Genomic DNA, 26257 nt, shown 5'->3' on the forward strand with positions numbered 1-26257 from the left:
CTTGTACTAGAATGTTCATAGCAGTTTTATTCACAATTGCCTCAAACTGGAAACAGAACTCGGATGTGCATCAACAAAAGAACAGATAACTAAATTATGGTCCATCCATACAATGGCATACTAATTAGCAATAAAAAGGAACGAACCTCAAATGCATAAAATGACATGGGTGAATATTAACAGGGTGCAGAACATGCTGCCCCCAAATATGGTGACTGGCATATTAAATATTTTAAGCTAACAGAATTTGAGAAACGGCAGGTGCAGGAAGGACCCTCTGACCTTGCCCTGAAGCAGGTCACAAGATCCTCATGTGAGATATGCCCTCCCTATAACTGGAGGAAAGGAACATCCTTACTTCTGAAGATGGAGGGAATTCAAGAGGAATCTGGATGAACACACCTTGCTAAATTTCCCCCACTGTACTACTCTTAGCTCATACCCATTTGTCACAAGGAGGCTCCCATGTCACATAAAACATGTTAGTAAATTTACATGCTTTTCCGTTGTTAATCTATGTTTTGTTACGGAGCCCCAGCTGAGAATTTAGAAGGGTAGAAGGAAAAGATTTTTTTCTCCCCTACAATAAAAAAAAAAAAAAAAAAAGATTACTGAGTGGAAATGGACTGCAAACAAACTGATTGACTGAATTTATATAAAATTCTAAAACAGGTAAAACGAAACTATGATGATATAAAACAGATCAGTGGTTGCTTCGTGGGAGTGAGATTGCTTGGGAAAGGGGTTAAGGGAACTTTCTGGAATATTTAATAGGTTTTTGGCAAAAGTGGTTGAATAGTACATGTAGGATTTCAGCATTTGACTGTATATAATATAAAAAAATTTTTTTTAAAAAAAGGGCAACCAACCTGTGAATTTGGAAGATTCTGGGAGATCTTTTCCTTCCAAACAGCCTTCCATTGATTGATCTTCATGCTATCTAACACTTATATTTTGTCTTTTTTGTTTTAACCAGTATAATGTGTAATTGTAACTCATTAAGATGTTTGTTTACATTTCCCCAAAGACTAATGAAGTTGAGCATCTTTTCATATGTTTATTGGACTTTTGGATATCATCTTTTGTTCTGTTTTTTTTTTGCCCATTTTTTTCCACTAGGGCATCTTTTCTTATTTTATTTGTTGGAGTTATGTATTTTGGATACAAGGTCTTTGTCATACATATGTATTGTAAAGATCTTCTCCCACTCTGTAGGTTGTCTTTTCACTCTCAGTGGTGTCTTATGGTGAATAGACATTCTTAATTTTAATACGGTTCAATTTATATATTTTCCCTTTATGATTAGTGCTTTTCCTGCTTTGTTGTAAACTTTTTGCCTACTTCAGGTTCACAAAGATGTTTTCTGCTAAAAGAGTTGTTTGCCTTTTAAATATAGATTGGCAACCCAAATGAAATGTATTTTTATGATGGAGGTAAGAGTCCAAATATGGTTTTTTCCATATGAATATCCAAATGACCTAGCACCATTTTCTTGAAAAGACAGTTGTTTCCCCTCAATTGATGCACATCCTGGAGGACTTGTAAAATGTATTTTATGTACATATATAATATACATAAATGGTTCAAACTCTACACACAGCTCTATATATTCCTATTTTTATACGATACTGTTGACACATATAACCTATTAGTGGCTGAATAGTATCCCATTATATGGATGTACCATGAAGAATTTAATTAATTCCCTTAAAGTAGACATTTAGAGTTTCCAGTTTTTGTTATTGTTGTTATTAAGGTGCTGAAACGAACATTTTGTCCAAAGGAGTGCCAGTTTGTTTCCTAAGAATAGATTGCTAGGTGTGGGAATCGCCCGGCTAAGGTGCAAGGCCTTTTTAAAGTTTGCCTTCTGTAAGGATTATACCAATTTTTATGCCCACCCACAGCATATAAATCTATTTCTCCATATTCTCACCAACAGTGGTCATTATTGATCTTTTTAATCTTTGCTGAATTGGGTGAAAAGGAAATTTATTGTTTTCATTTCCAACTCTTTTTTTTTTAATAGGTTAAAAATTTTTGTATATATTTACTGGCTGTTTTACTTGTTTTGGATGACCTGTTCAAATTTTCGCCCAATTTTCCTTTGAGATTGTCTTTTCCTTCCTGGTTTATAAACATATATTTGTTATAATAACAGAGTGTTATCTCGCAGTTTGCCTAGTTTGGCTTTTAACCTCATATTGTCTTTCAAGCACCAGCATTAACTCCACCTGTTACAAACCAACTTCTGCCTAACAGCGTTAGAAAGCCTTCCCCGCCCGAAGGCCGGGTGGGCGGAGCCAGCGTGTCCTGGACAGGTTTGCCCCGCCCCATCCTGTAAAAACCAGGGATGTACTGTATGGTGACTAACATAATATAATAAAAATATTATTATAATAAAAAAATAAATTGGTAACAATTTAACTTCAAAAAAAAAAAAAAAGCAAGGGTTCCCCGCCCGAAGGCCGGGTGGGCGGAGCCAGCGTGTCCTGGACAGGTTTGCCCCGCCCCATCCTGCCCTCCCGACCTCCCCACCGAGGGGCGGGGCCAAAGGACGCCCCGCCTCCGCGAGAACCTTCCGTTGCCATAGAAGCCGTGGGCGCGGAGGCTGGCGCTTCCCAGCTCCAATACCCAGCGGAGAAACGAAACCTAGGGAGCGAGGGCTTCGGCGCTGTCCGTCGCCGGCGTGCGTAACGTTGACGCGTGACGCCAGCCCGGCCTTGAAGCGCGTGCGCAATGTGGCTTTCAGGGCCCTCGGGCCGCGGTCTGTCGACGTTCCGCGGCAGCGCGGCCTGGAGGTGGGTTCCCGCTTCTGGTGTTGCGAGGGCGGGCCAGGGCCTTTTTCCCGGCCTTTCGGCGCGCCACCTAGGCGCCTCAGACCTTTAGGAGCGACCGTTCCGGGAAGCAGCCCTGGGAGCGGAAGTGGAGGATGGTTCCCTCGAGTGAGGAGAGAGAGTGAAGCGCCGCCTCTCTAGACCCGGGGGGCCGAGGTGGGCGTGAGCGAAGGTAATCAGACCCGGCTTCTAAGGCCTGGTCCTCCTCGACTTTGCAAAGGGTGAGGCGGGGCTGGGACTAAGGTTCTTCCAGGTCAGGAGGGAATCGGACCGCTCGAATGGAGCTTGGGACACACTTCAGGTGAAACGAGGTCTTGGGTGCCCCTGGCCCAAAGTAAAGGGGTGGATAGACTCTAGCTATTATTTTCACCGTTGCTGGGACGAGGAGTTGCCAGAAACACTTCTAGGATGTCAGGGTGGGTTTCATAGAGAAATTACACGTGAGTAAATATTTGAAGGAGGTGAGGGAGTTAGCTGTGCAGGTAATCTGAAGGAAGAGAGTTCCAGGTAGAGGGATTGATAAAGACTTGCAGGTTGCAATGCACTTGGTGTTTAAGTGAACAACAATAAAACTCCTTTGTATTACAGCGTTAATTGGAGAGAGCGCTGTTGATGAGATATTGGGGGTTTTGTGCCCAGCCCACGACTTTTGCAGGTATTTCCTTTGGGGCTTTGGGCAGGGGGTTACATGACTTTTCCACTCGAATCTGCGAAACAAGAATGGTAATACCCTCCTAGCAGAATTGTGATGCCACAGAGCTCTATGAAGTGCTTAATGAAGGAGACAGAGGAACATACTGGAAACTTTTTTCTTCTGTAAACCACGTGTTTTGTTGTTTTTTAAATTTTTGGTCATGCATTGAAGTGCTGGAGTGAAGTGAAGAGCTTTAATATGACTCCTATTCAGAACCTAATCAGAGGAGTGCCGTTTGTGCTAAGTATGATATACATTCATTTATTCAATAAATGCTCACTGAGTGTTTACTATATACTAAGCACTGTTGTAACCTCGGGGTGATAATTGAGTCAACAGAACAAAGATCCTTGCCTTGTGGAGCTTAGATTCTAGTTTGGGGAAGACAATAATGAACATAATAAGCAAATCATATGTTAGAAGGAAAAGAGAGTCATGGAAAAAAAGTACAACTAGGTCCATACCTTTACCATTGGTGGTAGTGCAAGATGCGATTAGGATGTCAGGGTGGGTTTCATAGAGAAATTACACATGAGTAAATATTTGAAGGAGGTGAGGGAGTTAGCTGTGCAGGTAATCTGAAGGAAGAGAGTTCCAGGTAGAGGGATTGATAAAGACTTGCAGGTTGCAATGCACTTGGTGTTTAAGTGAACAACAATAAAACTTGTGTGGCTGGAGCAGAATGAATAAGGGGAATTATAGACAGGTTAGAGATAGGTTGGGGCTGGAGGGCAGAAATCTTCAAGGTCCTTGTGGGCTACTGTAAGGACTGTGGCATTTACTTTGAGTGAAATGGGGAGCCAAAGGAGGCAAAGATAGAAGAGACCAGTTCAGTTAGAAGGCTATGGCAGTAATCGAGCGGAGAATTGACCATGTCTATAATCAGGAGGCTGGTAGCTGGAGGTGGGTGGATTCTGGGAATCGATTGGAGGAAATAAAGGTTGGATTATAGACCTGAGCATTATTTTATTTATATATATATTTAACATCTATAATTTTTTTGTAAATATATAAGATATAATCTTGATTTGTGTACCACAGGTATAGCCAGGAAGAACAATGGAGTGTTTGAATCACTTTAGTTTTTCTCGTGTGAATGTAATTATCTATTAAGTTAGGTAAGATTTCAGAGGTCACCTACAGCCATTAAGTAGTCTGTGAAATTAGACTAAAATCAGACTTTTTCCAAAATAGAATATAGTTGCGATCTAAACATTGTAGTTTCCAGTAAGCCCAGTGGGAAGTAAGACAGAATAACTCGTAATAAACTTTCCTGTGCTTTTATTTAGTATTTTAATGAATGTGGCAATGCCTCATTTTTGCCTTCTTTCAGAAATCTGTCTGAGGGGCGCCTGCGTGGCTCAGTTAAGCATCTGCCTCCGGCTCAGGGCGTGATCCTGGCGTTCTGGGATCGAGCCCCACATCAGGCTCCTCCGCTGGGAGCCTGCTTCTTCCACTCCCACTCCCCCTGCTTGTGTTCCCTCTCTCGCTGGCTGTCTCTTTCTCTGTCAAATAAATAAATAAAATCTTAAAAAAAAAATCTGAGCATAGCTTCTAACAGTTAAAAAAAAAAAAAGATAAGAAAAAGGTATTGATGGGCAAGTGTGACTATTAAGTATACTCTATGTGTATTGTAAATATACTGTGGCAAACAAATGACTAAGAAGATACTTGTTACTTCAAGAAGCTTACAAACTAGTGGAGTATACAGGGTTGTAAATAATTTAAACAAAATATAAGCAGATGAAAAAAGTATGCCAAAAGAACAGTACAAAATAAGTGCTCATAGAATACAGTCTTTTGGATATTATTGTATTTATTGTGGCATTAGCTCACCTTTGTTTCCCATTTTTATCATCAAACACTGGCTTTTTGCAGGATGGTGGTTTCATTGTCAGTCTTTTGTGTTTGACAGATTTAGATTCTGTTTAAAAAACTGGTGTAGAATGCATTGAATATGCTAAGTAAATGCAGAGCTTATGAACCAAAGGACCTATTAATTAACATTGAGCCAACAAGTACTGTGTAATACTTACAGCTCTATCTGCTGGGATATATGACTTAGGCCGACACTAGGCCATTAAGCCATGCTTCTTTCCCTTAGAGCTCTTTCCCTCTCCAGTAGACGGATGTTTTTGATTTCTTAGGCGGCGTTAGAACACAGAATGTGGGGGGGACTGTTTATAATTTGTATATTCGGTGAGGATATTTCTTCAATTTAAAGATCCTCTATCAAAGTGTGTTATGCTTTAGTGCAAGAAGATACAGTATTTTATAGTGGAGGCACGGCGCTGTCTGAGCAGATGAGACAGGAATCTAGTTTAGAGACATGCCAGGTTGAACTCTAGTTCAGTTTCAGCATTGAGCTGAATAGAGGCTAAGCAGTCAGGTACACCACAGTTACCAAGCAGTATGGTGATAAGTGTTAGTTGGTGGCCTGTAAAGGTGATTTGGTACCCCCGAAGTGCATGTCTTAGCAAGAGTGTGAGATCTGGATGGAAGGTGTATTTGGCAGTCCTTGTGGGTGGATAAGTGTGTGGTGGCGGAGAGGCTTGGTAGCAACACCAGTAATGGGTTCAGGTGTAGGATCTTCTCCTGGAAGGAGGTGAGATTTGGAGGGAACTAAAAAAAGCTAAAAGTTACTTGTTAAAATTTGATCAAAGGTCAAGGGATGACTCTTACTAGTCTGAGAGTGTGTTTGGGGCCATGTGGGTGGTGTCTCAGCCATGGGTAGAGGAAAATTTTGGGAAGGAGCTAGATGGATTACTGTGTTACTACTATGAGTTGCCATCACTGATGAATATTCGTTTATATACTTTTTATGTGCTGGCGTGTTTTATCCTCATCTTTTAAATAAGAGACTCAAAGATGTAGTTTGCCCAAGGCCACTTTTTAGCTGTGGATTTGAGCTCAGGTCTGTTGGATGTAAAAGCCTTTACTCTTTCCTTATTCCAAATTGCCTCATTATGTAACAGAATATGCTGACATTAGCCGTCTCATTTTATGTGGTTTGTCATGAGTATGGTCTGATTTGCTGTGGATGAGATTTCACTCACTAATAAATTTGATTCATTTAATTATGTGTTTTCTTTTCCTAGATTTTAATTTAATTTGAAAATGAGTAAGTGCAGAAAGCCATCACTGGGTTCAAGTCCTGAGACATTCAGCCCAGAGACATTCAGCCCAGATGTTCTTGCTGACATTTTTGAACTCTTTGCCAAGAACTTTTCTTATGGCAAGCCACTTAATAATGAGTGGCAGTTACCAGATCCCAGTGAGATTTTCACTTGTGACCACACGGAATTTAATACATTGCTTGATTTGAAGAACTCCCTAAATGAAGTAAAAAACCTACTGAGTGATAAGAAATTGGATGAGTGGCATGAACACACTGCTTTCACTAATAAAGCTGGAAAAATAATTTCTCATGTGAAAAAATCTGTGAACGCTGAACTTTGTACTCAAGCATGGTGTAAGTTTCATGAAATTTTGTGCAGCTTTCCACTTATTCCACAGGAGGCTTTTCAGAATGGAAAACTGAATTCTCTCCACCTTTGTGAAGCTCCTGGAGCTTTTATAGCTAGTCTCAATCACTACTTAAAATCCCATCGATTCCCCTGTGATTGGAGTTGGGTAGCTAATACTTTAAATCCATACCATGAAGCAAATGACAATCTTATGATGATTATGGATGACCGACTTATTGCGAATACCTTGCAGTGGTGGTACTTTGGTCCAGATAACACTGGTGATATCATGACCTTGAAATACCTGACTGGACTTCAGAATTTCGTAAGCAACATGGCTACCATTCACTTGATCACTGCAGATGGGAGTTTTGATTGCCAAGGAAACCCAGGTGAACAAGAAGCTTTAGTCTCTTCTTTGCATTACTGTGAGGTTGTCACTGCTCTGACGACTCTTGGAAATGGTGGCTCTTTTGTTCTGAAGATGTTTACTTTGTTTGAACATTGTTCCATAAACCTGATGTACCTGCTAAACTGTTCCTTTGACCAAGTCCACGTTTTTAAACCTGCTACTAGCAAGGCAGGGAACTCAGAAGTCTATGTGGTTTGTCTCCACTATAAGGGAAGAGAGGCAATCCATCCTCTGTTATCTAAGATGGTGCTGAATTTTGGGACGGAAATGACCCAGAAAGCTCTCTTTCCCCATCATGTGATTCCCGAATCTTTTCTTAAAAGGCATGAAGAATGTTGTATGTTCTTTCATAAATACCAGCTAGAGACTATTTCTGAGAACATTCGTCTGTTTCAGTGTATGGGAAAAGGGGAACAAACAAAGCTGAATAATTTAAGGGACTGTGCTGTTCAATATTTCATGCAAAAGTTTCAGTTGAAGCCTCTTTCCAGAAATAATTGGCTAGTGAAAAAATCTAATATTGGTTGTAGTACAAATACAAAATGGTTTGGGCAGAGGAACAGATATTTTAAAACCTATAATGAAAGGAAAATGCTGGAAACCCTTTCGTGGAAAGATAAGGTGGCCAAAGGATACTTTAATAGTTGGGCGGAAGAACATGCTGTGTATCATTCTGGGCAAAGTTCTGTCTTAGAAGGGACAGCTTCCAATCTTGAGTGGCACTTATGGCATATCTTAGAGGGAAAGAAACTGCCAAAGGTAAAGTGTTCTCCTTTCTGTGATGGTGAAATTTTAAAGACTCTTAATGAAGCAATTGAAAAGTCATTAGGAGGACCCTTGAATTTGGATTCCAAGTTCTGGCCCAAAAAGCAGTATTACTGTTCTTGTCACATTTTTACTGAAGAACTGATATTTTCTGAGTTGTTCAGCCTTACCAAGTGCCTTCAGGATGAGCAGGTGGTAGAACCAAGCAACCAAATAAAGTGCCTGCTTGTGGGCCTTCCAACCCTCCGTGATACCAGAACGCATATACCACTGGACGTTCACCTCCTGGAATCAGCTGAACTCATGACTTTCAGCTGCTCGTTGCTTCATGATGGAGACCCGACTTACCAGCAGCTGTTTCTGGACTGCCTTCTACATTCGCTGCAGCAGCTTCATACAGGAGATGTTATGATTTTGCCTGTACTTTCTTGTTTTACCAGATTTATGGCTGGTTTGATCTTTGTACTCCACAGCTGTTTTAGATTCATCACATTTTCTTGTCCCACTGCTTCTGAGCCCCTGAAGACCTGTGCAGTCCTACTGTGTGTTGGTTATCAGGACCTTCCAAATCCCGTTTTCCAGTATCTGCAGAACGTGAATGAATTGTTGAGCTCTTTGCTGAAATCTGACGCACCCCAGCAGGTTTTACAGTTTGTGCCCATGGAGGTGCTCCTAAAGGGGGCACTACTTGACTTTCTGTGGGATTTGAATGCTGCCATTGCTAAAAGGCATTTGCATGTAATTATTCAAGGAGAGAGAGAAGAAATCATCGGCAGCCTTCAGCTGTGATGTTGAACTTGCCCTTTCTGAGATTTAACTTTATGGCTTCCTACAGTTTCCATTGTTATTTCAGCCCTTTGCTATTTAAAACCTTTCAATTGGGGGAAAGGCTAACTTTTGTATCATTGAAAGTCTCAGTATTTCGGGAAAACTACCAGCTAATTCTGATCTCATATATATGCCTCTAGGCATAGAGTTTTCCATGTGGTGCAATCTATACAGTGATCACATTCAACCTGAAACATGAGATGCACATATACAGTTGGGATGGACACACACATACTTATTTAAGCAGTTCACTTGATCTTATCCATCTGTTTCAAGATTTGCACCCATGTGCCTTCATCCGGATTAGATTTTTTTCCAACTAGTTTCCTCAGTGGCTAATGCTATTAATAAATTGAGAGAGGTCTTCGATGAAAGGAGGTGAACCACTCTCAGCAGCACTGGTTTTCTTTAATACCACATCAGTTGTGGATTCAGGGAACTCCTCTTTCAGGATGCTCTGAATGTGCCATTTCTTGCCTTTAGGCCATTGACCCAATTTACTCGCGCGGTTCAAATGAAGCTATGTGCTGTTTTATGAATATTTTAATGACCACAGCCATCCAGCCAGAAAGGATATCAGGACAGCTTCAAACCAAAGATCATGTTTAAAACAATTAAAAATCACTGTGTCTAGTACATACCTGTATCATGAAAAGCTTCATTTAGCAATGGTTTAGTAATCTTTAACTTCCAGGAAATAATCTGTGCGCTAACGGATTTTTTTAGATTGTAAAATAGTGTGTATGGACTCATATTGGGGACATATGAATGTAATGAACATAGAGAATCCTGAAGAAAAATTTTTACACTTCCAGAATGATGGTTCAGCATGTAAATTTTTTAAATCTTATTTCTTTGAAAGTAGCACTTTACCAAAAGATTAACCATGAGATGGTTATTTTATCAGTTGTGTCTGATTTCTTTTGAAATATATGTATTTGACAGTATAAATGAGCTTTTCTGGCAAACTGTATTAAGCAGATCTTCATTACTTTGAAATTCCACAAAGTGGAGAATGTTTATATTCTCACATGTGCATTTTAGACATTTTTGTTAGTGATATAAAAAATAGATGTATTCTCTGATATATTTGGTTGATAAATATTAATCTGAATTTTTTTCATGTTCTTTGCTATTTTTGAGTTCCATTATAGATTTATGAATAAAGTCATTAGCAGAGAGATTTTGTGTTCGTCTTTTTTAAAGAGACTCATGGGGGAAGTTAAAAATATAACTTGGAAACATTTTTTTTAAGGAAGGTTTGAATGGGAGTTAATGTTCCTTCATTTCCTCTGATTTGTATTCATTAAAATTTAGTCCTTAATATTGTAATATTTATGGAATTTCTACTTCAGGAAAGAAACTGAATACTTAAGGGAGGGAGGATAAGGGGGTAGATTGAGTTCTTGCCAGGGAGGGTGTGGAGGCCTGGAGGTAGATTTCCAGAAGAATTGTGATTTCTTACTGGTCACTGTGGAAGCAGTTCCAGTTGTATAATGACAGAAGTCTGACAGAAAATTGGTTACCAGGAGAGACTTAAAAACCACTCTTGGAAAAACGTTTTGCACCTAAGAGTCTTTATGCCTTGGTGGGTTTGGTCCAATACAATGATGCAGTTTAGTTTTGCTTATTTTAACTAGTTCATTCGAATGAAGTTGAGAGCCTAGGTCAGGGTTACTGGTATTAAAACTTTCTTTTAAGCACCTCAAATAACCATTGAATGCTTAGGGTTTTTTTTTTGTTTTGTTTTTTTAACACTAATCCATCTCTGTTGGAATATATGGCATACTGGTGTATATTAGAATATATTTTGGTATCTAACTTGTCTTTCGAATCAGTTGCTGTTCATCTGATTTTTTGGATTCATATTTGCTCTGTAGGTGAGATAGGACTTGAAGGTTCAGATTGAACTGGATGTGGAGGACAGGTACCAATGACTTATAGGAACTTCTCTGAGAAAAAGGGGAGGAAAAGTGCTGTCCAAAAAATGAATGACAAGAAGACTGTAAGGTGAGACGTGATTTGTATATCAAGATTGTTACTTTTATTTTAAAAAACTTTTTATTTGTAGATCTTGAGATTTTTTACTTAATCGTGGTGCTTTTTGAAAAGAAAATGTAAACTTCACAAATGTGTTTTCTAGAAAACTTAGATGAGAAATAGGTCTTATAAATTTAATTTCTTCGATGTTAATTTTTGTTCTCCCTAAGAAGAAGTTTTATATTTTAGTGGAGGCCTTTATATATTATCCTAATGTTACTTAAATATTTAAATTCATTGAAAATATCTTTTCTGGAATAAATTAAAGGTCGAATTTGTGGATTTACTCCATCTTTAAAATAGTTATTTTGTTTAAAAAGATTTGTATTAAATTTTTTTTCTACAGCAGAGATCTTGGAGTGGAATGAAAGAAGCATTTAAAAAATTAGGGAGAGTTGGGAAAAAAAGTTGGTTGATGCTTTTGTTATCTTACTTATTTTTTATGAGACTATATCTGGTCTTTAAAAATAGTAAACTTTATTTTTCACTTCCAGTTGAACTCATTATAGTTATACTACTGTGGCATGGGTAAATGAAATCAGTTAATTCCTTACATTCTCATATTTTTAGAAACGAAAATGTTGATTATCAACCCAACCAAAATCTTATTTTCCATGTTTAAATACTTTTCCATATTTAAATTGATTTGCAAATAAAAGGGCAACACTGAAATTTCATTTAGTGTATTTTTGCTTTCTAGATGAAAGTAAGAAATAGGACATTTTTAGTTTCACTTTTTTAATTGTTTTAAACATTAATGATTATCATTTTTATAAAAGTAGTATATGCTTACAAAGATTTTAAAGCATGAGGGTTTTTTGCTAATTTTTATGTTCTAAAAAATAAAAACATTAATTAAACTCATATAGTTAGGCCTTATTTAAATGTCCTTTGTTACCTGTTTAATACATTTTGAACAAAACTTAGATTTAATGTAAATGTTATCCTCTATTAAAATGATGAAAAATTACCATATGTAGATGGTACAGATACGCAAGGCCTGACTGAAAATTTACTCCATAGTTACTATTGAAAATAGAGACTGTATTATTTGATAATAGGCCTCCTCACCTTTTTATTTTATTTTATTTTTACTGGATTAAACTCATTTCAGGCTGATTTTAGGAGCAGAACTAATCATAAAACAAAAATTTTAGTATTCCCTAATGAATTTCTATTTGAATGGTAAACATATTTTAGAGCTGGCCTAATGGCCAAGTAGCAAGTAAACTAAGAGCATACAACACACAGTAACTCATAATATGTAGGTATGTTTTCGGGCATGTAATTAAAGCAATAATCCTCAAAATTTATAGTGAGTTCTTGATTGTTATTTTGTACTTCTAATCAGTGCATTCTTTAGTTTATATAAAGTAGCAATCTTCGAATAAGGAGGTCTGCCCCCCACCCCCACCAATCCGCTACTTTCGTTTTCTTAGTTTGAACCAATACAGAAGATCAACATAACTTATCTTTGGATAAGTACAAGTTTATACTAGAATGTTTCGGGAAGAGGTGAAGCTGCTTTATAACCACAGATGTGGTGAAGATACCCGCTGTTTTATATTAGTAAAAATATTTAGAAATTACCTGTCATTGAGCATAGGTTAGCATTTAATCTTATTCAAATGAAAATTTTATTTATAAGTCTTATGTGCTTGTGGTCACATACAGGTTGTATACTTATTGACAAGTTGTATCCAGAGTAATATTTTTTCTAATTTTCTTGGGACTTTATTCTTGCTGTCTTTCCAGAGTATCTTTATAGACCAGCTAGGTGGAATTCTGTGTTTATTGTGTGCCCAGTGTAGCAGCATCAGTGTAGCCTGTTACCAGACTTTTAGTATTATTTATTATTTAAAATCGCAGCCGCCTTGTTGATTTGTGGGTTAAATTTGTCATAATACAATTAAGGAAAACATTTGTAGAGGTTATTCTTTTTCTCTAAACTATTTGTGTACATTCTGCCGGAAAGTTATTTTTGCTAAAATGATTCTATAGACCTTTGTGGATAAACATATTTTATTTACATGTATATCTGCCTCTTTTTGCTATTTAAGCTTGTGCTTCAACACCAAATTATTTTACTGGGCAAGACAGATGTGCTTTTACTGTCTCGGCTTTTGAGAATTTCTGTTGTTTCCAGTGCATTTCAGGATTGAAAAATTAGTCTGCATACTAGACTGGTTGAGAAATTTCAAAAGAAGCACAAACATATCCTAGTGATTTTTTTTTTAGAGTAAACATCATTCCTGTAACTATTTGATAACTCCGGTAATACGAATCTTTTCCTGGAGCTGTTGCACTTACTGCTTCAGTCATTCAATCTGAGCATTACCTTAAATTAATCAATATTCCATTGTTCTATCTTTTTTCTCCATTCTTTCATTTTCTTTCCAGAATTATGAATTCAAGGGCAGGGTGCTATGGCATATACTTATATTTCATATGGTCAAATACAGGTGTCTTCAGAATACTATTTAATTTTTTTATTATAGAAAATTTACAAACATACACAAAATTAAAATCATGTTAACAACCCCTCATGTACCCTCGGCCAGGTTCCATTAACTACCGACATTTTGCTTAACTTGCTTTATCTTCCTACCCTCCCCCCTTTTTATGGAGTATTTTAAAACAAATTCATGAAATCTGTCTTAACAGATAAGGACTTTATCACATGTGACAAAATTAATATCACCCAATACTTAGTCTATGTTCAAATTTTCCAGGTTGTCTCAAAAGTGCCTTTTTATAGGTGGTTCAAATAAGGATCCGAATAAGGTTGGCCCATTGTATTTGCTTAATGTGCAATTAGAAGTCCCTCACCCCATTCTGTAGCCCAACATTTTCTTTTCTAAGCCATGTTAACTGTCCTGTACTTTTCCACATGCTGAATTTGGCTGATTGTCTTTTGATTTGTATCTCCATGCCACATATTTCCTATGAATTGGTACTTAGATACAGAGGATTGATTACCTTTGGAAGAAAACTTCATAAGTGATATTGTGTACTTTCTTTTTTGTCAGATCATGAAGCACAAAATGGCTAGTTGCCCCCTCTCAGTGACATTAAGGTCAGTCAGATTCAGATGTCAACCTTATTTATACACTACATTTTTCTATCGATCTTTCATTTAATCATTTTAGCATTTAATGGGTATTGATACTTAGCTCTATTAGAGTTTGCAAATTAATGATTAACCACATTTCTTCAGTATTAATTGGACTTTATAACACATATTAGAGTCACCCACTTATTTTTGGGGGGGAATAGTTTGTTCAGGAAAAACATGGGAGGAGTGCTTCATTTTTTAAAACACTTAAGTTTTCAGAAAAATAAGGTGATGTTTTAGCAACCCTCAAAGGTGACTAATGAAAATTTTTTTTTTTTTTTTTTTTTGACAGAGATAGAGACAGCCAGAGAGAGAGGGAACACAAGCAGGGGGAGTGGGAGAGGAAGAAATAGGCTCCCATTGGAAGAGCCTGATGTAGGGCTCGATCCCAGAACGCTGGGATCACGCCCTGAGCCAAAGGCTGACGCTTAACGACTGAGCCACCCAGGCGCCCCAATGAAATTTTTTGTGTGTGTTTTTTTAACTATCTTTAGGTGCTCATGGATTGTTATGTATTTGACGTATTTTAATCAGTTACAAATACTGTTCTCATTTGATGCTCAAATTACTCTATTTTGACTTGGGTGAGTGGGGGAAGGGCTCCTTCAAGTTGATACCCACGTCATTTTTTACATAATTCAAACAGTCTGTGATAGCTTGTATACTTTCTGGCACAACATATGCCCTTGTCATCTTGTATATTTCTGCCCATACCTGACATCTTCCTGACCTTAATGGGAATGTCTACAGTGCAGTTGTTCTCAAGCTTTTTGGTCTCAAGACTCAGTAAACTCTCTTAAAAATTACTGAAGATGGGGCGCCTGGGTGGCTCAGTCATTAAGCGTCTGCCTTCGGCTCAGGGCGTGATCCCGGCGTACCGGGATCGAGCCCCACATCAGGCTCCTCCACTATGAGCCTGCTTCTTCCTCTCCCACTCCCCCTGCTTGTGTTCCCTCTCTCGCTGGCTGTCTCTCTCTGTCAAAATAAATAAATAAAATCTTAAAAAAAAAAAAAATTACTGAAGAATCCGAAGAACTTTTGTTCACTGGAGTTATATCTGTTGAGATGTTCCGTGTCAGAAGCTAAACTGTTAAAAATTTTAAGTTTCATTAATTAATTGAGAAATAACTGATAAAACTATTGTGTTAACATAAATACATTTTACAAAAAATAACTTTCAAAACAAAAGTGAGAAGCATGGCAGTGTTTACATTTTTGCAGATCTTTTTTGTCTTCATAATGGAAGACAGATTCTCATATCTGTTTTATATTCAGTCTGTTGCGTTACATTGTTTTAGTTGAAGTAGTTAAGAAAATCTGGAAAAGGAAGGAGTATTTTAATAACCTTTTTGGGTAATTATGATGTTCTTTGATGCTGCTCCAAAACTTGACAGGTGATAGTTTCTTAAAAGTTGGTTGCAAAGAAGAATCTGAACATATTAATGAACTTTTTGTACTCTGTTAAAATGCATCGGTCTGTCTTGCACTTTGAAGGGATCGCTTACTCACACGTGGTTTGGTAACCCCACGAATTGGTCATTTGGAAAATGAGTTCATTGAGTTATGCAGATCTTGCAAATGTCTGACGCATTTGATTTATATGGTACCAAAAAAAATAGCATTTTTAAACATCACTGCTGATCTCATCAGAAAAAAATCTAAGTATTGAGAAGCTGTCAAACTCAGGGTGGTGGACAAAAATTTTCTAAAATTTTAATTTTTGCTTGAATGCTTGAATTCTCTCTTAGCGACAGATACTATCTGTTGTTTTCCTTGAAATGAGAGCTCCCCTTATTAATTATTGAGGAAGTATCTGGCAAATACCCAAGTCTATAACTATAAACTATAACTACCAACTATATAGTAGCTATGGTTTGTCTCCCAGTTGTTCTTCCAAGTAAATATGATGTTCCATGAAAAATACACAACTTCAGTTTGCAGCTCACTTGCACAAATGCTTTTCCTGGTGACAGCCATCCTACGAAGTGCTTTCTACGTACTTCCTATTTCTTCATCTGGGATATTAAAGGCATGGACTCAAGAGTTGAAACTTAATAAATTTAATTATTTTTACTACTTCATCCAGGACATTCTTAAGTAAAAAAATCGCTCTTTTTTCCACCACTATGAACATGTGTGTTGAAGAATACAGTGACTCCTGAGAGGAGTTTAGTGCCACTCTCTTGATTTGTGCTAAGTTACCAGCAGTTCTGCCCACCACGGCTTTTGCAGCATCAGTAAAACTATTGCCATAGCATAGAAATAAATAAGGTCTTGGTTTGGAGCCACAGACTGTGGTTGGAGAACTGTTGTCCTGGTCTGTTCCCATTATATCAGCTGCTGATTTTTTTAAGTTTATTTTCTTATTTTTATTTATATATATATTTTGAGGCTTTTAAAAAACATAAATGTTGTTTTTCCATTGCTAAAATCTGTGGAGATGAGTATATTTTTCTCTTTAGTTCTGTTAAAATGATTAATTAATAGATTTCCAAATACTGAACCCCTCTTACATTTCTGGAATAAATACTACTTGATCATGATGGATTTTTGGATTCTGTTTGCTAATATTTTATTTACAATTTTTGCATTAATATTAATAAATGAGATTGGTTTATAGTTGTCTTTTATTATGCAGTGTTTGGTTTTGGAATCGATGTTAAATTTGCATTATAAAAATAATTTGAATATTTTTTCTTTGAATGCTCTGAAATAATTTAAGTAGCATTAACATCATCTGATCTTTACAGGTTTGGTAGACTTTGTGAAATCAGCTGAGCCTAGCGTCTTTTTGGTAGCGGAGCTCTTTTATGACTTTCTACTTCTATATTTCTTTTTACATAATTCACTTGTTTAGGATGTTGTTTATTTCATATAGTTGTACAAAATAGTCTCATGATTTACAAAAATCCTGTTTTGACCTTGTTTCTTTTGTGTGCTTGTGCTTTCTCATCTTTTAAAAGTCAGCAGTTTCTGTGTTGTTGATTAGTTTTCAAAAAACCAGCTATTTTGGTTTACTTACTGTTTTTTCTAGCTCCTCGATTTCTGCTTTATTTTTATTTTTATTTTATTTTTATTTATTTTTTTTGTTTTTTAAAGATTTTATTTATTTATTCAACAGAGAGAGAGACAGCCAGAGAGAGAGGGAACACAAGCAGGGGGGGTGGGGGAGGAAGAAGCAGGCTCATAGCGGAGGAGCCTGATGTGGGGCTCGATCCCATAACGCCGGGATCACGCCCTGAGCCGAAGGCAGACGCTCAACCGCTGTGCCACCCAGGCGCCCCTCTGCTTTATTTTTAAAAATTGAGATATAATTGACATATAACATGACATTAGTTTCAGGTGTATAACATGATTCAATATATATATATGAAATTATCATAATAAGTTTAGTTAATATTCATCACTGTACAGTTATAATATTTTTCTTATGATGTGAAAGATCTGCTTTCTTAGCAACTTTCAATATAACACAGTGTTATTAACCATGTATATGTATATATATAAAACCCCCGCCACTGGGGCACCTGGGTGGCTCAGTCAGTTAAGTGTCTGCCTTCGGCTCAGATCATGATCCCAGGGTCCTGGGATGCAGCCCTGAGTCCAGCCACCTCTCCTCCCTGCTCCAGCTCTTTCTCGCTAGCTCTGTCTCTTTCTCTCAAATAAATAAAAAATCTTAAAAAAAAAAAAAGAAACAGACCAAAAAACCCTGCCGCTGGCAAACACCAATCTGTTCTCTGTATTCATGAGCTTGTTAAAAAAATTTTTTTTAATATTGTGCATATAAATGAGATCATATGGTATTTATCTTTTTCCATCTGACTTACTTCACTTAGCATAAAGCCCTTAAGGTCCATCATGTTGCAAATGGCAGGATGTCCCTATTTTTTAAAATGACTGAATAATATTTTATCTTCTTTATCCATTCATCCATCAGTGGACACTTAGGCTGTTTCCATGTTCTGGCTATTGTGACTAATGCTGCAAGGAACATGGGAGTGCAGGTATCTTTTTGAGTTAGTGTTTTCATTTCTTTCAGATTAAAAACTCAAGTGGAATTGCTGGATCATATGGTAGCTCTATTTTTAATGTTTTGAGGGACTTCCATACTGTTTCAGTGGAGTAAAACATAGAGGCTGCACCAATTTACATCCCCACCAGCAGTGCATGAGGGTTCCTTTAATCCACATCCTCACCAACACTTATTTCTTGTTTTTTTGATAATAGCCATTCTAACAGGTGTGAGGAAATATCTCATTGTGGTTTTGACTTGCATTTTCCCAATGATAGATAATGTTGAGCATCTTTTCATGTACCTGTTGGCCATCTGTAGGTTTTCTTTGGAAAAATGTCTATTCGGATCCTCTGCCCATTTTTTAATTGGGTTGTTGTTGTTGTTTTGCTATTGAGTTGTATGAGTTCTTTATGTATTTTGGATATTAACCCCTTACCAGATAAATCATTTGCAAATATTTTCTCCCAATCTGTGAACACGGAATATCTTTCCATTTGTTTGTGTCTTTAATTCTTTCATCATTGTTTTACAGTTTTCAGTGTATAGGTCTTTTACCTCTTTGGTTAAATTTATTGATAGGTATTTTATTTTATTTTTTGATGCAGTTGAAAATTGGATTGTTTTCTTAATTTTTCTTGTGATAGTTTTTTATTAGTGTATAGAAACATAATAGGTTTTTGTATATTCATTTGGTATCCCGCAACTTCATTGAATTTTTTTATTAACTCTTAACAGTTTTTTGGTAGAGTCTTCATATTTTCTGTATATAATATGTCATCTGCAAATAGTGACAGTTTTACTTCTTTCTTTCCAATTTGGATGACTTTATTTTTTATTATTTTTTTAATGTTTTTTTATTATGTTATGTTAGTCACCATACAGTACATCCCTGGCTATTGATGTAAAGTTCGATGATTCATTAGTTGTGTATACACCCAGTGCACCATGCAATATGTGCCCTCCTTACTACCCATCACCAGCCTATCCCATTCCCCCACCCCGCTCCCCTCTGAAGCCCTCAGTTTGTTTCTCAGAGTCCATAGTCTCTCATGCTTCATTCCCCCTTCTGATTACCCCCCTTTCTTTATCCCTTTCTTCCCCTACCGATCTTCCTAGTTCTTATGTTCCATAGATGAGAGAAATCATATGATAATTGTCTTTCTCTGCTTGACTTATTTCACTTAGCATTACCTCCTCCAGTGCCGTCCATGTTGCAGCAAATGTTGAGAAATCGTTCTTTTTGATAGCTGAGTAATATTCCATTGTATATGGATGACTTTAAAAAAACATTTTTATTAGAGGGAGAGAGAGAGTGTGTGTGCACGCGCGCGCGCACTCCCAAGCAGGGGAGGGGCAAAGGGAGAGGGAAAAGCAGACTCCCCACTGAGCAGGGGGAGCCCAACACTGCCACATCCCAGGACCCTGGGATCATGACCTGAGCAGAAGGCAGATACTTAACTGATTGAGCCACCCAGGCGCCCCATGGATGATTTTTATTTCTTTTTCTTGCCAAGTGCTCTGGCTAGGACTTATGTTGAATAAAAGTGGTGGGAATCGGCATCCTTGTCTTATTCCTGATCTTAGAGAAAAGATTTCAGTTTTTCACCATTGAATATGATGTTAGCTGTGGACTTGTCATTTATAGCCCTTATGTTGAGGTATGTTCTCTCTATACCCAACTTCTTGAGAGTTTTGATCATAAATCGATGTTGAATTTTGTGAAATGTTTTTTCTACATCTATTGAGATGATCATATGATTTTTTACCCTCATTTTGTTAATGTAGTGTAAAACATTAATTGATTTGCATATGTAGAACCATCCTTGCAGCTCTGTAATAAAGCCCGTTTGATCATAGTGTGTAATTTCTTTCGTATATTGTTGAATTTGGTATGCTAATATTTTATTGGGGATTTTTGCATCTATGTTCATGACAGATATTGGCCTGTAGTTTTCTTGTGTCATTCTTGTCTGGTTTTGTTATCAAGGTAATGCTGACCTTGTAAAATGAGTCTGGAAGTGTTCCTTCCTCTTCAGTTTTTTCGGAAGAGTTTGGGAAGACTTGGTATTAATTCTTCTTTAAGTATTTTGTAGAATTTACCAGTGAAGCTGTCTGGTCCTGGACTTTTGTTTGTTTGGTGGTTTTTATTACTAATTCAGTCTTCTTACTAGTAATCTGTTCAGATGTTCTCTTTTTATGATTAGGTCTAGGTAGGTTGTATGTTTCTGGGATTTATCCATTTCTTCTAGGTTGTCCAATTTGTTGGTATGTAATTATTCATAATAGTCTCTTATGATCTTTTATATTTCTCTGGTATCAGTTGTGATGTCTCCTCTTTCATTTCTGATTTTATTTGAGCCACCTCTCTTTTTTTCTCGGTGAATGTAGCTAAACTTTTGTCAATTTAGTTTATTTTTTAAGAAAAACAACTCTTAGTTTCACTGATCTTTTCTGTCATCCTTTTAGTCTACTTCATTTATTTCCACTCTGAGCTTTGTTTCTTCCTTCCTTCTACTAACTTTGGGCTTCATTTGTTCTGTTTCTAGTTCCTTGAGGCTTAAGATTAAGTGGTTTATTTGAGATTTTGAGATTTGTTTCTCGAGGTAGGCATTTATTGCTATGAACTTCCTCTTAGAACTGCTTTTGCTTTATTCCACATGTTTTGGTGTGTTGTATTTCCATTTTTCTTTGTCTCAAGGTATATTTTGATTTCTCTTTTGATTTCTTCTTTGATCCATTGGTTGTCTAATAGCATGTTGTTTAATTTCCACAATTTTGGAATTTTCCAGTTTTCTTTTTGTAATTGATTTCCAGTTTCATACCACTGTGGTTTGAAAAGATGCTTGATCTGATTTCAGTCTTCTTAAATTTATTTATTTATTTTATTGTTTTGTGGCCTAACATGATCTGTCCTGGAGAATGTTCCATGTGTGCTTGAGAAGAATGTGTATTTTGTTGCTTGTGGATGGAATGATCTGTATATATGTATTAAGTCCATGTCATTTAATGTGTTATTTAAAGCCAGTGTTTCCTTATTGATTTTCTGTGTGGATGATCTATCCATTGATGAAAATAGAGTATTAAAGTCCCCTGCTGCTATTGTATTGCTGTCTGTGTCTCCCTTTATGACTGTTAATATTTGCTTTATCTATTCAGGCGCTTCTATGTTGGGCCGCCTGTGGCAGTGTAGACAGTTACTGGAGTCAGGGCCATCTCTGAGTCTACAAGCAATTCTGGGGGCCTTAACTGTCCACATGTGCTTGTGTGGCTGCAGTAGCTGGATGTGGGTACATGCATAGCCTTGGGGAGTGGCTGTGGGGCCCTAGGCTGCCATCTTGCACGCACATAGCTGTTGAGGCTGAGGCTAGCAGTGTAGATCCTGGGTTTTGGTGGGGAGGGAGCATGGAGGGACTCAGGTAGCTGGTATCTGTGAGCATGAAAACCTGTGGGGTGAAAATCTCATGGCAAAATCTGCAGGAGGTCTGCAGTGGCCGTGCTAGCCGTTGGATTCCTCAGCAACAGAAAAGCTGCTGGGGTCCTCTGTGAAGCAGTCTGCTGCGGTCTGTAATGAGATTCTCATTGATGAAAGCCAGGGCCGGGGTCTGTAGCATCTGCAAGGGCTCTTGAGGTCTTTAGAACTGAAGATTTTTGTGGTCCTCTGCAGAGCAGGCCACTAGGAACCACGGTTGCTCACACTGCATGGTTGACACCGGTAGCCCCTGCCCTTGTTCTCTGTTCCTAGCCATTTCTAGAGGTCTTAGCTTTGCTGGTTTCTGGGTAGGGTGAAACTGAAGTGGTTTCTTTGTGCAGTGCTCTGAAGGGCTGGTGAAACTTGTTGCTCACCCTACTTTCCTTTTACCAGCATTAGGGCCTCTCTTGGGCTGGGGAGTTCCCTCTTGGCACAGAACAGTGCCAGCCTGGGGGATGGGATGATGCAGGCAAAATGAAACTTCTTCCTGCCCTTTTAGTATGGTTATTCTAGGACTTTTTTGCTCTATTGTGCTGCTAAAGCTGCTTCTTCATCATCTTTTTTAAAGATTTATTTGTTTATTTGATGGGTGGAGGGGTAGAGGGAGGAGAGAGAGAATCTCAAGCATACTCCCCGCTGAGCAGGGGCCTGATGCAGGGCTCGATCCCATAACCCTGTGATCATGACCTGAGCCAAAATCAAGAGTTGGATGCTTAACCAACTGCACCACACAGATACCTCTGTTGCTGAGGCTTCTTAGGTGGACTTCTGAACTCTCCCAGAGCTATTTTTTGTTCATGGATAAGTATCTAATTGTTTTTTTGTGGGGGAATGGAGGCTGGAAGCTCCTACTCCATCTTGATGACGCCACTCTCTCATTCAGTCCTCAAAAAATGTCACTCTAGTGTCTTCTAGCTTGCATGTTTCTAACATGATGGCTATTTTAATTCTTATGTTTATTTCTCTTTCATAATTTTGCCCTTCGCCTTCAAGATTTTCTCTTCGTTTTGTGTTTTCAGAAGTTGGATATGATATGTCTGTGTTTGGCTTGGATATTTATCTTGGTTGGTGGTTTCATCTGTAGTTTAATAGATGCCATTACTTTTGAAAATTCTTAGCCATTATCCCTTTAAATATTTATTCTACCCAATTCTCTTTTTTTCTTTCTGGAATTCTAATTGCGTATCTGTCAGATGGTTTGATATTGTCCTATATTTCCTAGATGCTAAATTCTCTTTTTATTTTTTACTCTTTTGTCTTTTACTCTTTTCAGTTTGGATATTTTCGAGTCACTAATTCTTCCCTAAGTTCTGTTAAGTCTACTGATGAACCCGCCAGTGACCATCTGGATCTCTAACACTGTGTTTTTTATTTCCAGCATCTTCATTTGATTTTTTCTTAGTTACCGTCTCTGCTGAAATTACTCATCTGACAATGAGGGTTGTTCACTTTTTCTATTAGAGTCTTTGACATATTTTCGTAGTTATTTTACTTTTTAAAAAAATTTTTATAAGATTTTATTTTTAAGTAATCTCTACACCCAATGTGGAGCTCGAACCCACAATCCTGAGATCGAGAGTTGCACGCTCCACTGACTGAGCCAGCCAGGCACCCCTGTAGTTATTTTAAATTAAATGTTGATAGCTCCAACATCTGTGTTATATATGGGTTTGGTTCTGTTGGTTGTTTTGACTCTTGGTATTATGAAGTTATTTCCCTTGAATTTTTTTTTTTATACCACATCACCAGTGATTTTTTTTGTTTGTGTTTGTGTTTTTGTTTTTATAGGGGAGATGGAGAAGAAGAATCTGGGCTGGGCTCCATGGCCATCCTGCAGCAGCTGCTCTTCCTCACCCTTAAGCCTGCAACATGCATGAGGGATGCCTTCTCAGGACTCTTGCCATCATTTTTTGTGAGTGCCCATTGGTATCTGCAGAGAGAGAAGCCTGCAAGTGGCGTTAACTCCGCTTATATCTGTAGCCTTTAGGGCTTCATGTTGTGCCAACAGCCAATACTTAGCCTCCACTATTTTGTTAATAATTCTAGGTGAATTCTTCTGCCCAGTGTTCACCTGCCCCAAGTAAACAAGTGCTTGCACTCAGTGTCTCTCTGTAGGCACTTGTCTCAACCCAGATTTGGGACTAGTTGGCATTTCCTCAACTTTAACCTTGATGGATCTAGGAAAAGTTACTTATTTGCATTTTGTTCAACTTTTTTTTCCCTCTCTTTAATTGTCAGTTTGGGAGGGACATTCTTCCTAGCTCTTTTCCAACTCTCTCTACCCAAGTAGAAACCAGAAACTGGATCTTCCCTTTCATTCCTGATATTGCTACTGGTACAGTGACTATTTGTCTTAGTTTACACCACTATCATTATTAATGGCATCCCCCTTTCACTCAAGAGTTTCTTCGTTTGAATGATAAATGATCACCCTGTCCCCAGAAACATTACATACATGAGGTTTCACCAGGAGCATATGTTAAGTTTGAATGGATTTGTTTATCCTGGGTAAAACTCAAATATTGATCATTTTGGTGATATTCAAAAGGACTTAGGGAGAAAGACACATGAACCAAACCCAGTATGTAGACTTTGGGCCTTGTTTCACTCCAAAAGGACTTTTGTTAGTCAATCAGAACATGGGCTAGATATTAGAAGTGTTAAAGACTTATTGTGAGTTTGTTAAGTATTAAAATGATATTATATATATGTTTTTAAAAAATCTTATTTGTCAGAGATAAATTCTGTTGCATTTCGAGGTGAAATGGTATGATAGTGGGAATTTATTTTAAAATACTCAAAAACAAAAACAGTGAAGAGGAGAGAAATGTGATAGATAAAGACAAGAATGACAGAATGATTATTTCTGAAGTTAGGTGATGTGTATGTGGGGGTTCATTATTTCATTATCTCATCTTTTTCTTATTTTTATCAATGTCATAATAAAAACTTTAGAAAGAGACAAGGATATTATCAGGAACCTAGTTCTTAGGAAAAAACAAACAAAACAAAAACAGTAATTATCCTACAGTTTAAACTGGTAAATGTGAATTTTTTCTTATGGCTAATCGGAGGCCAGGTAGGAATGTCTAAAGTTCTTTTGAAAACTTTCTGTGCTTCTGTGATTATTTAGTAAACCAGTAATTGGTGCTATGCTTGGTACAGGGAGAACAAAAAGAGGTGAAATACCATGGTTTCCATGCAGTTCAGTCCTGCAGGCCACATTGGACCAGAAGCGGGGGGTGTGATGTCTTAATGCTGATTCCATTTAATGTCTACTTTGTGCAAACTTATGTTAGAAGGGATGCACTCATTTTCCTGGTGCAAACTTCTGTTGGAAGTGATTTGTGCAAATTTACATTAGAAGGGGTGGAGGGTAACAAGGCTATGAACTCCATGAGGGCAAGGACTATTCACTGTTTTTAATAGTGAATGGTATACCTAGGATGTGAAATAAATATTGGATGAAAAAATGAATGAATAAAGTCACATCTGCTTCTTGCCACATAAAAGGAACCTAGTAAATATTGTATCTGTTGAATTGAATTGCAAGTGACAGAATTGAAAAGAGAGTTTTAGAGTTTATATATCCATTTAGTGCTGGACCTCTTCAAAGTCTCTGAAAGATGCTCAGATGAACAGTCAGCCAATGTGCCATCTGTGAACAGGCAAGGGAAGCCATAATGAAGCGCAATGTCATTGAAAACTGAAAGAACAATAATTACATACATGCCACCTTTCTTTCGAATATATTCATGGAAATGATTAGGAGAGGACTGTGATTCTCGTCTCGCCTCTAAAAGTCCTCGTGCTATATATTGCTCTGCGAGGAAATCAGGAGACTTTGTAATATCCTGTCCACAAAAAGCTGAAACGACAGGTATCCTTAAAGATATAGGTGTAATTAATCATGGTCTGCTTGTTTTGATGAGCACGCAAGAGTGACAAGTTAATAATAAATCTGCAGCTCATCCAGGGAAGGTGGCTAAGGAGGTGCTATGGTTTAATTTACATCTTTGGAAGCACCTAAGATTTAATAATCTCCCTGCCTCATACATCAAGCTAACACCCCCGAGGCAGAAAAGCAAAACATTTTTAACTGTTAATCTGAGAAGCAATAAAATCCTGTCTCGGGTCACAAATAAATTGAGTTTCTGGTGGTTTCAATGGACGCCTAATGTGCGTGATTTATTCAGATTCCAAAGCTATTCAGGACTCCTGGGAACCTTGGCTGCAAAACCAGCAAGCTGGGAATGCCGTGGGAATTGCCAGTCTAATCAGGTCTAGACCAAGGGCAGTGACTGATTTTACCTTAGGTCTACCCAATTTATGTCAACTACACGTAGATTATGGAATACAAGCATATGTGAATTTGAAATTCGGTTGTAAATGATTGCTTTTAGTTGGGATTGTAAACGTCTTTATGCTTATGTAGTGCTTGTTCTCAAAAGATCAAAAGCTGTTTGGAAGTTTTTGCTTTCAAAGTGTAGGATTTTAACGTGGCTAGAGAAACTGGGATGCGGGGTGGGGGGGTGTAACGCTTCATGGCATGGGAGCCATTTGCGAAATCTAAGCAATGTGCAGATTTCCAGCTCTTCATTTCTTAAGCAGCTAAGCT

General features: G+C 37.7%; 2 protein-coding genes and 1 pseudogene across 3 annotated transcripts in view; 2 read left to right on the forward strand and 1 right to left on the reverse strand.

Annotated features, from left to right (window-relative positions):
- LOC148108238 (peptidyl-prolyl cis-trans isomerase A pseudogene) overlaps nt 1-5420 on the reverse strand; it is a 43825-nt pseudogene extending 38405 nt beyond the window's left edge.
- On the forward strand, nt 2667-10252 carry CMTR2 (cap methyltransferase 2). Of its 2 annotated transcripts, none has more exons than XM_045810281.2 (2): nt 2667-2798; nt 6627-10252. In XM_045810281.2, exon 2 carries the CDS (start codon nt 6646-6648, stop codon nt 8959-8961), a length of 2316 nt encoding a protein of 771 aa, XP_045666237.1. In that variant the 5' UTR covers nt 2667-2798; nt 6627-6645; the 3' UTR covers nt 8962-10252. The 2 variants fall into 2 exon arrangements, with proteins under 2 accessions (XP_045666237.1, XP_045666236.1); XM_045810280.2 differs by lacking the exon at nt 2667-2798 and adding an exon at nt 2866-3006 and having other exon boundaries at nt 6627-10251.
- HYDIN (HYDIN axonemal central pair apparatus protein) overlaps nt 2894-26257 on the forward strand; it is a 376490-nt gene continuing 353126 nt past the window's right edge. The window contains exons 1-2 of the mRNA XM_087870593.1: nt 2894-3006; nt 23428-23551. The gene's annotated coding sequence lies outside the window, so the exon portion shown is untranslated. The remainder of the gene's footprint in view (nt 3007-23427; nt 23552-26257) is intronic.

This window comes from Ursus americanus, chromosome 21 (genome assembly GCF_024610735.1).
Source record: "Ursus americanus isolate L20-20 chromosome 21, mUrsAme1.1.p, whole genome shotgun sequence".
Lineage (NCBI taxonomy): Eukaryota > Metazoa > Chordata > Mammalia > Carnivora > Ursidae > Ursus > Ursus americanus.

Bases quoted from the DNA above. Each gene is read 5' to 3' on its own strand.
- CMTR2 (XM_045810281.2), top strand. From the start codon at position 6,646: ATGAGTAAGTGCAGAAAGCCATCACTGGGTTCAAGTCCTGAGACATTC.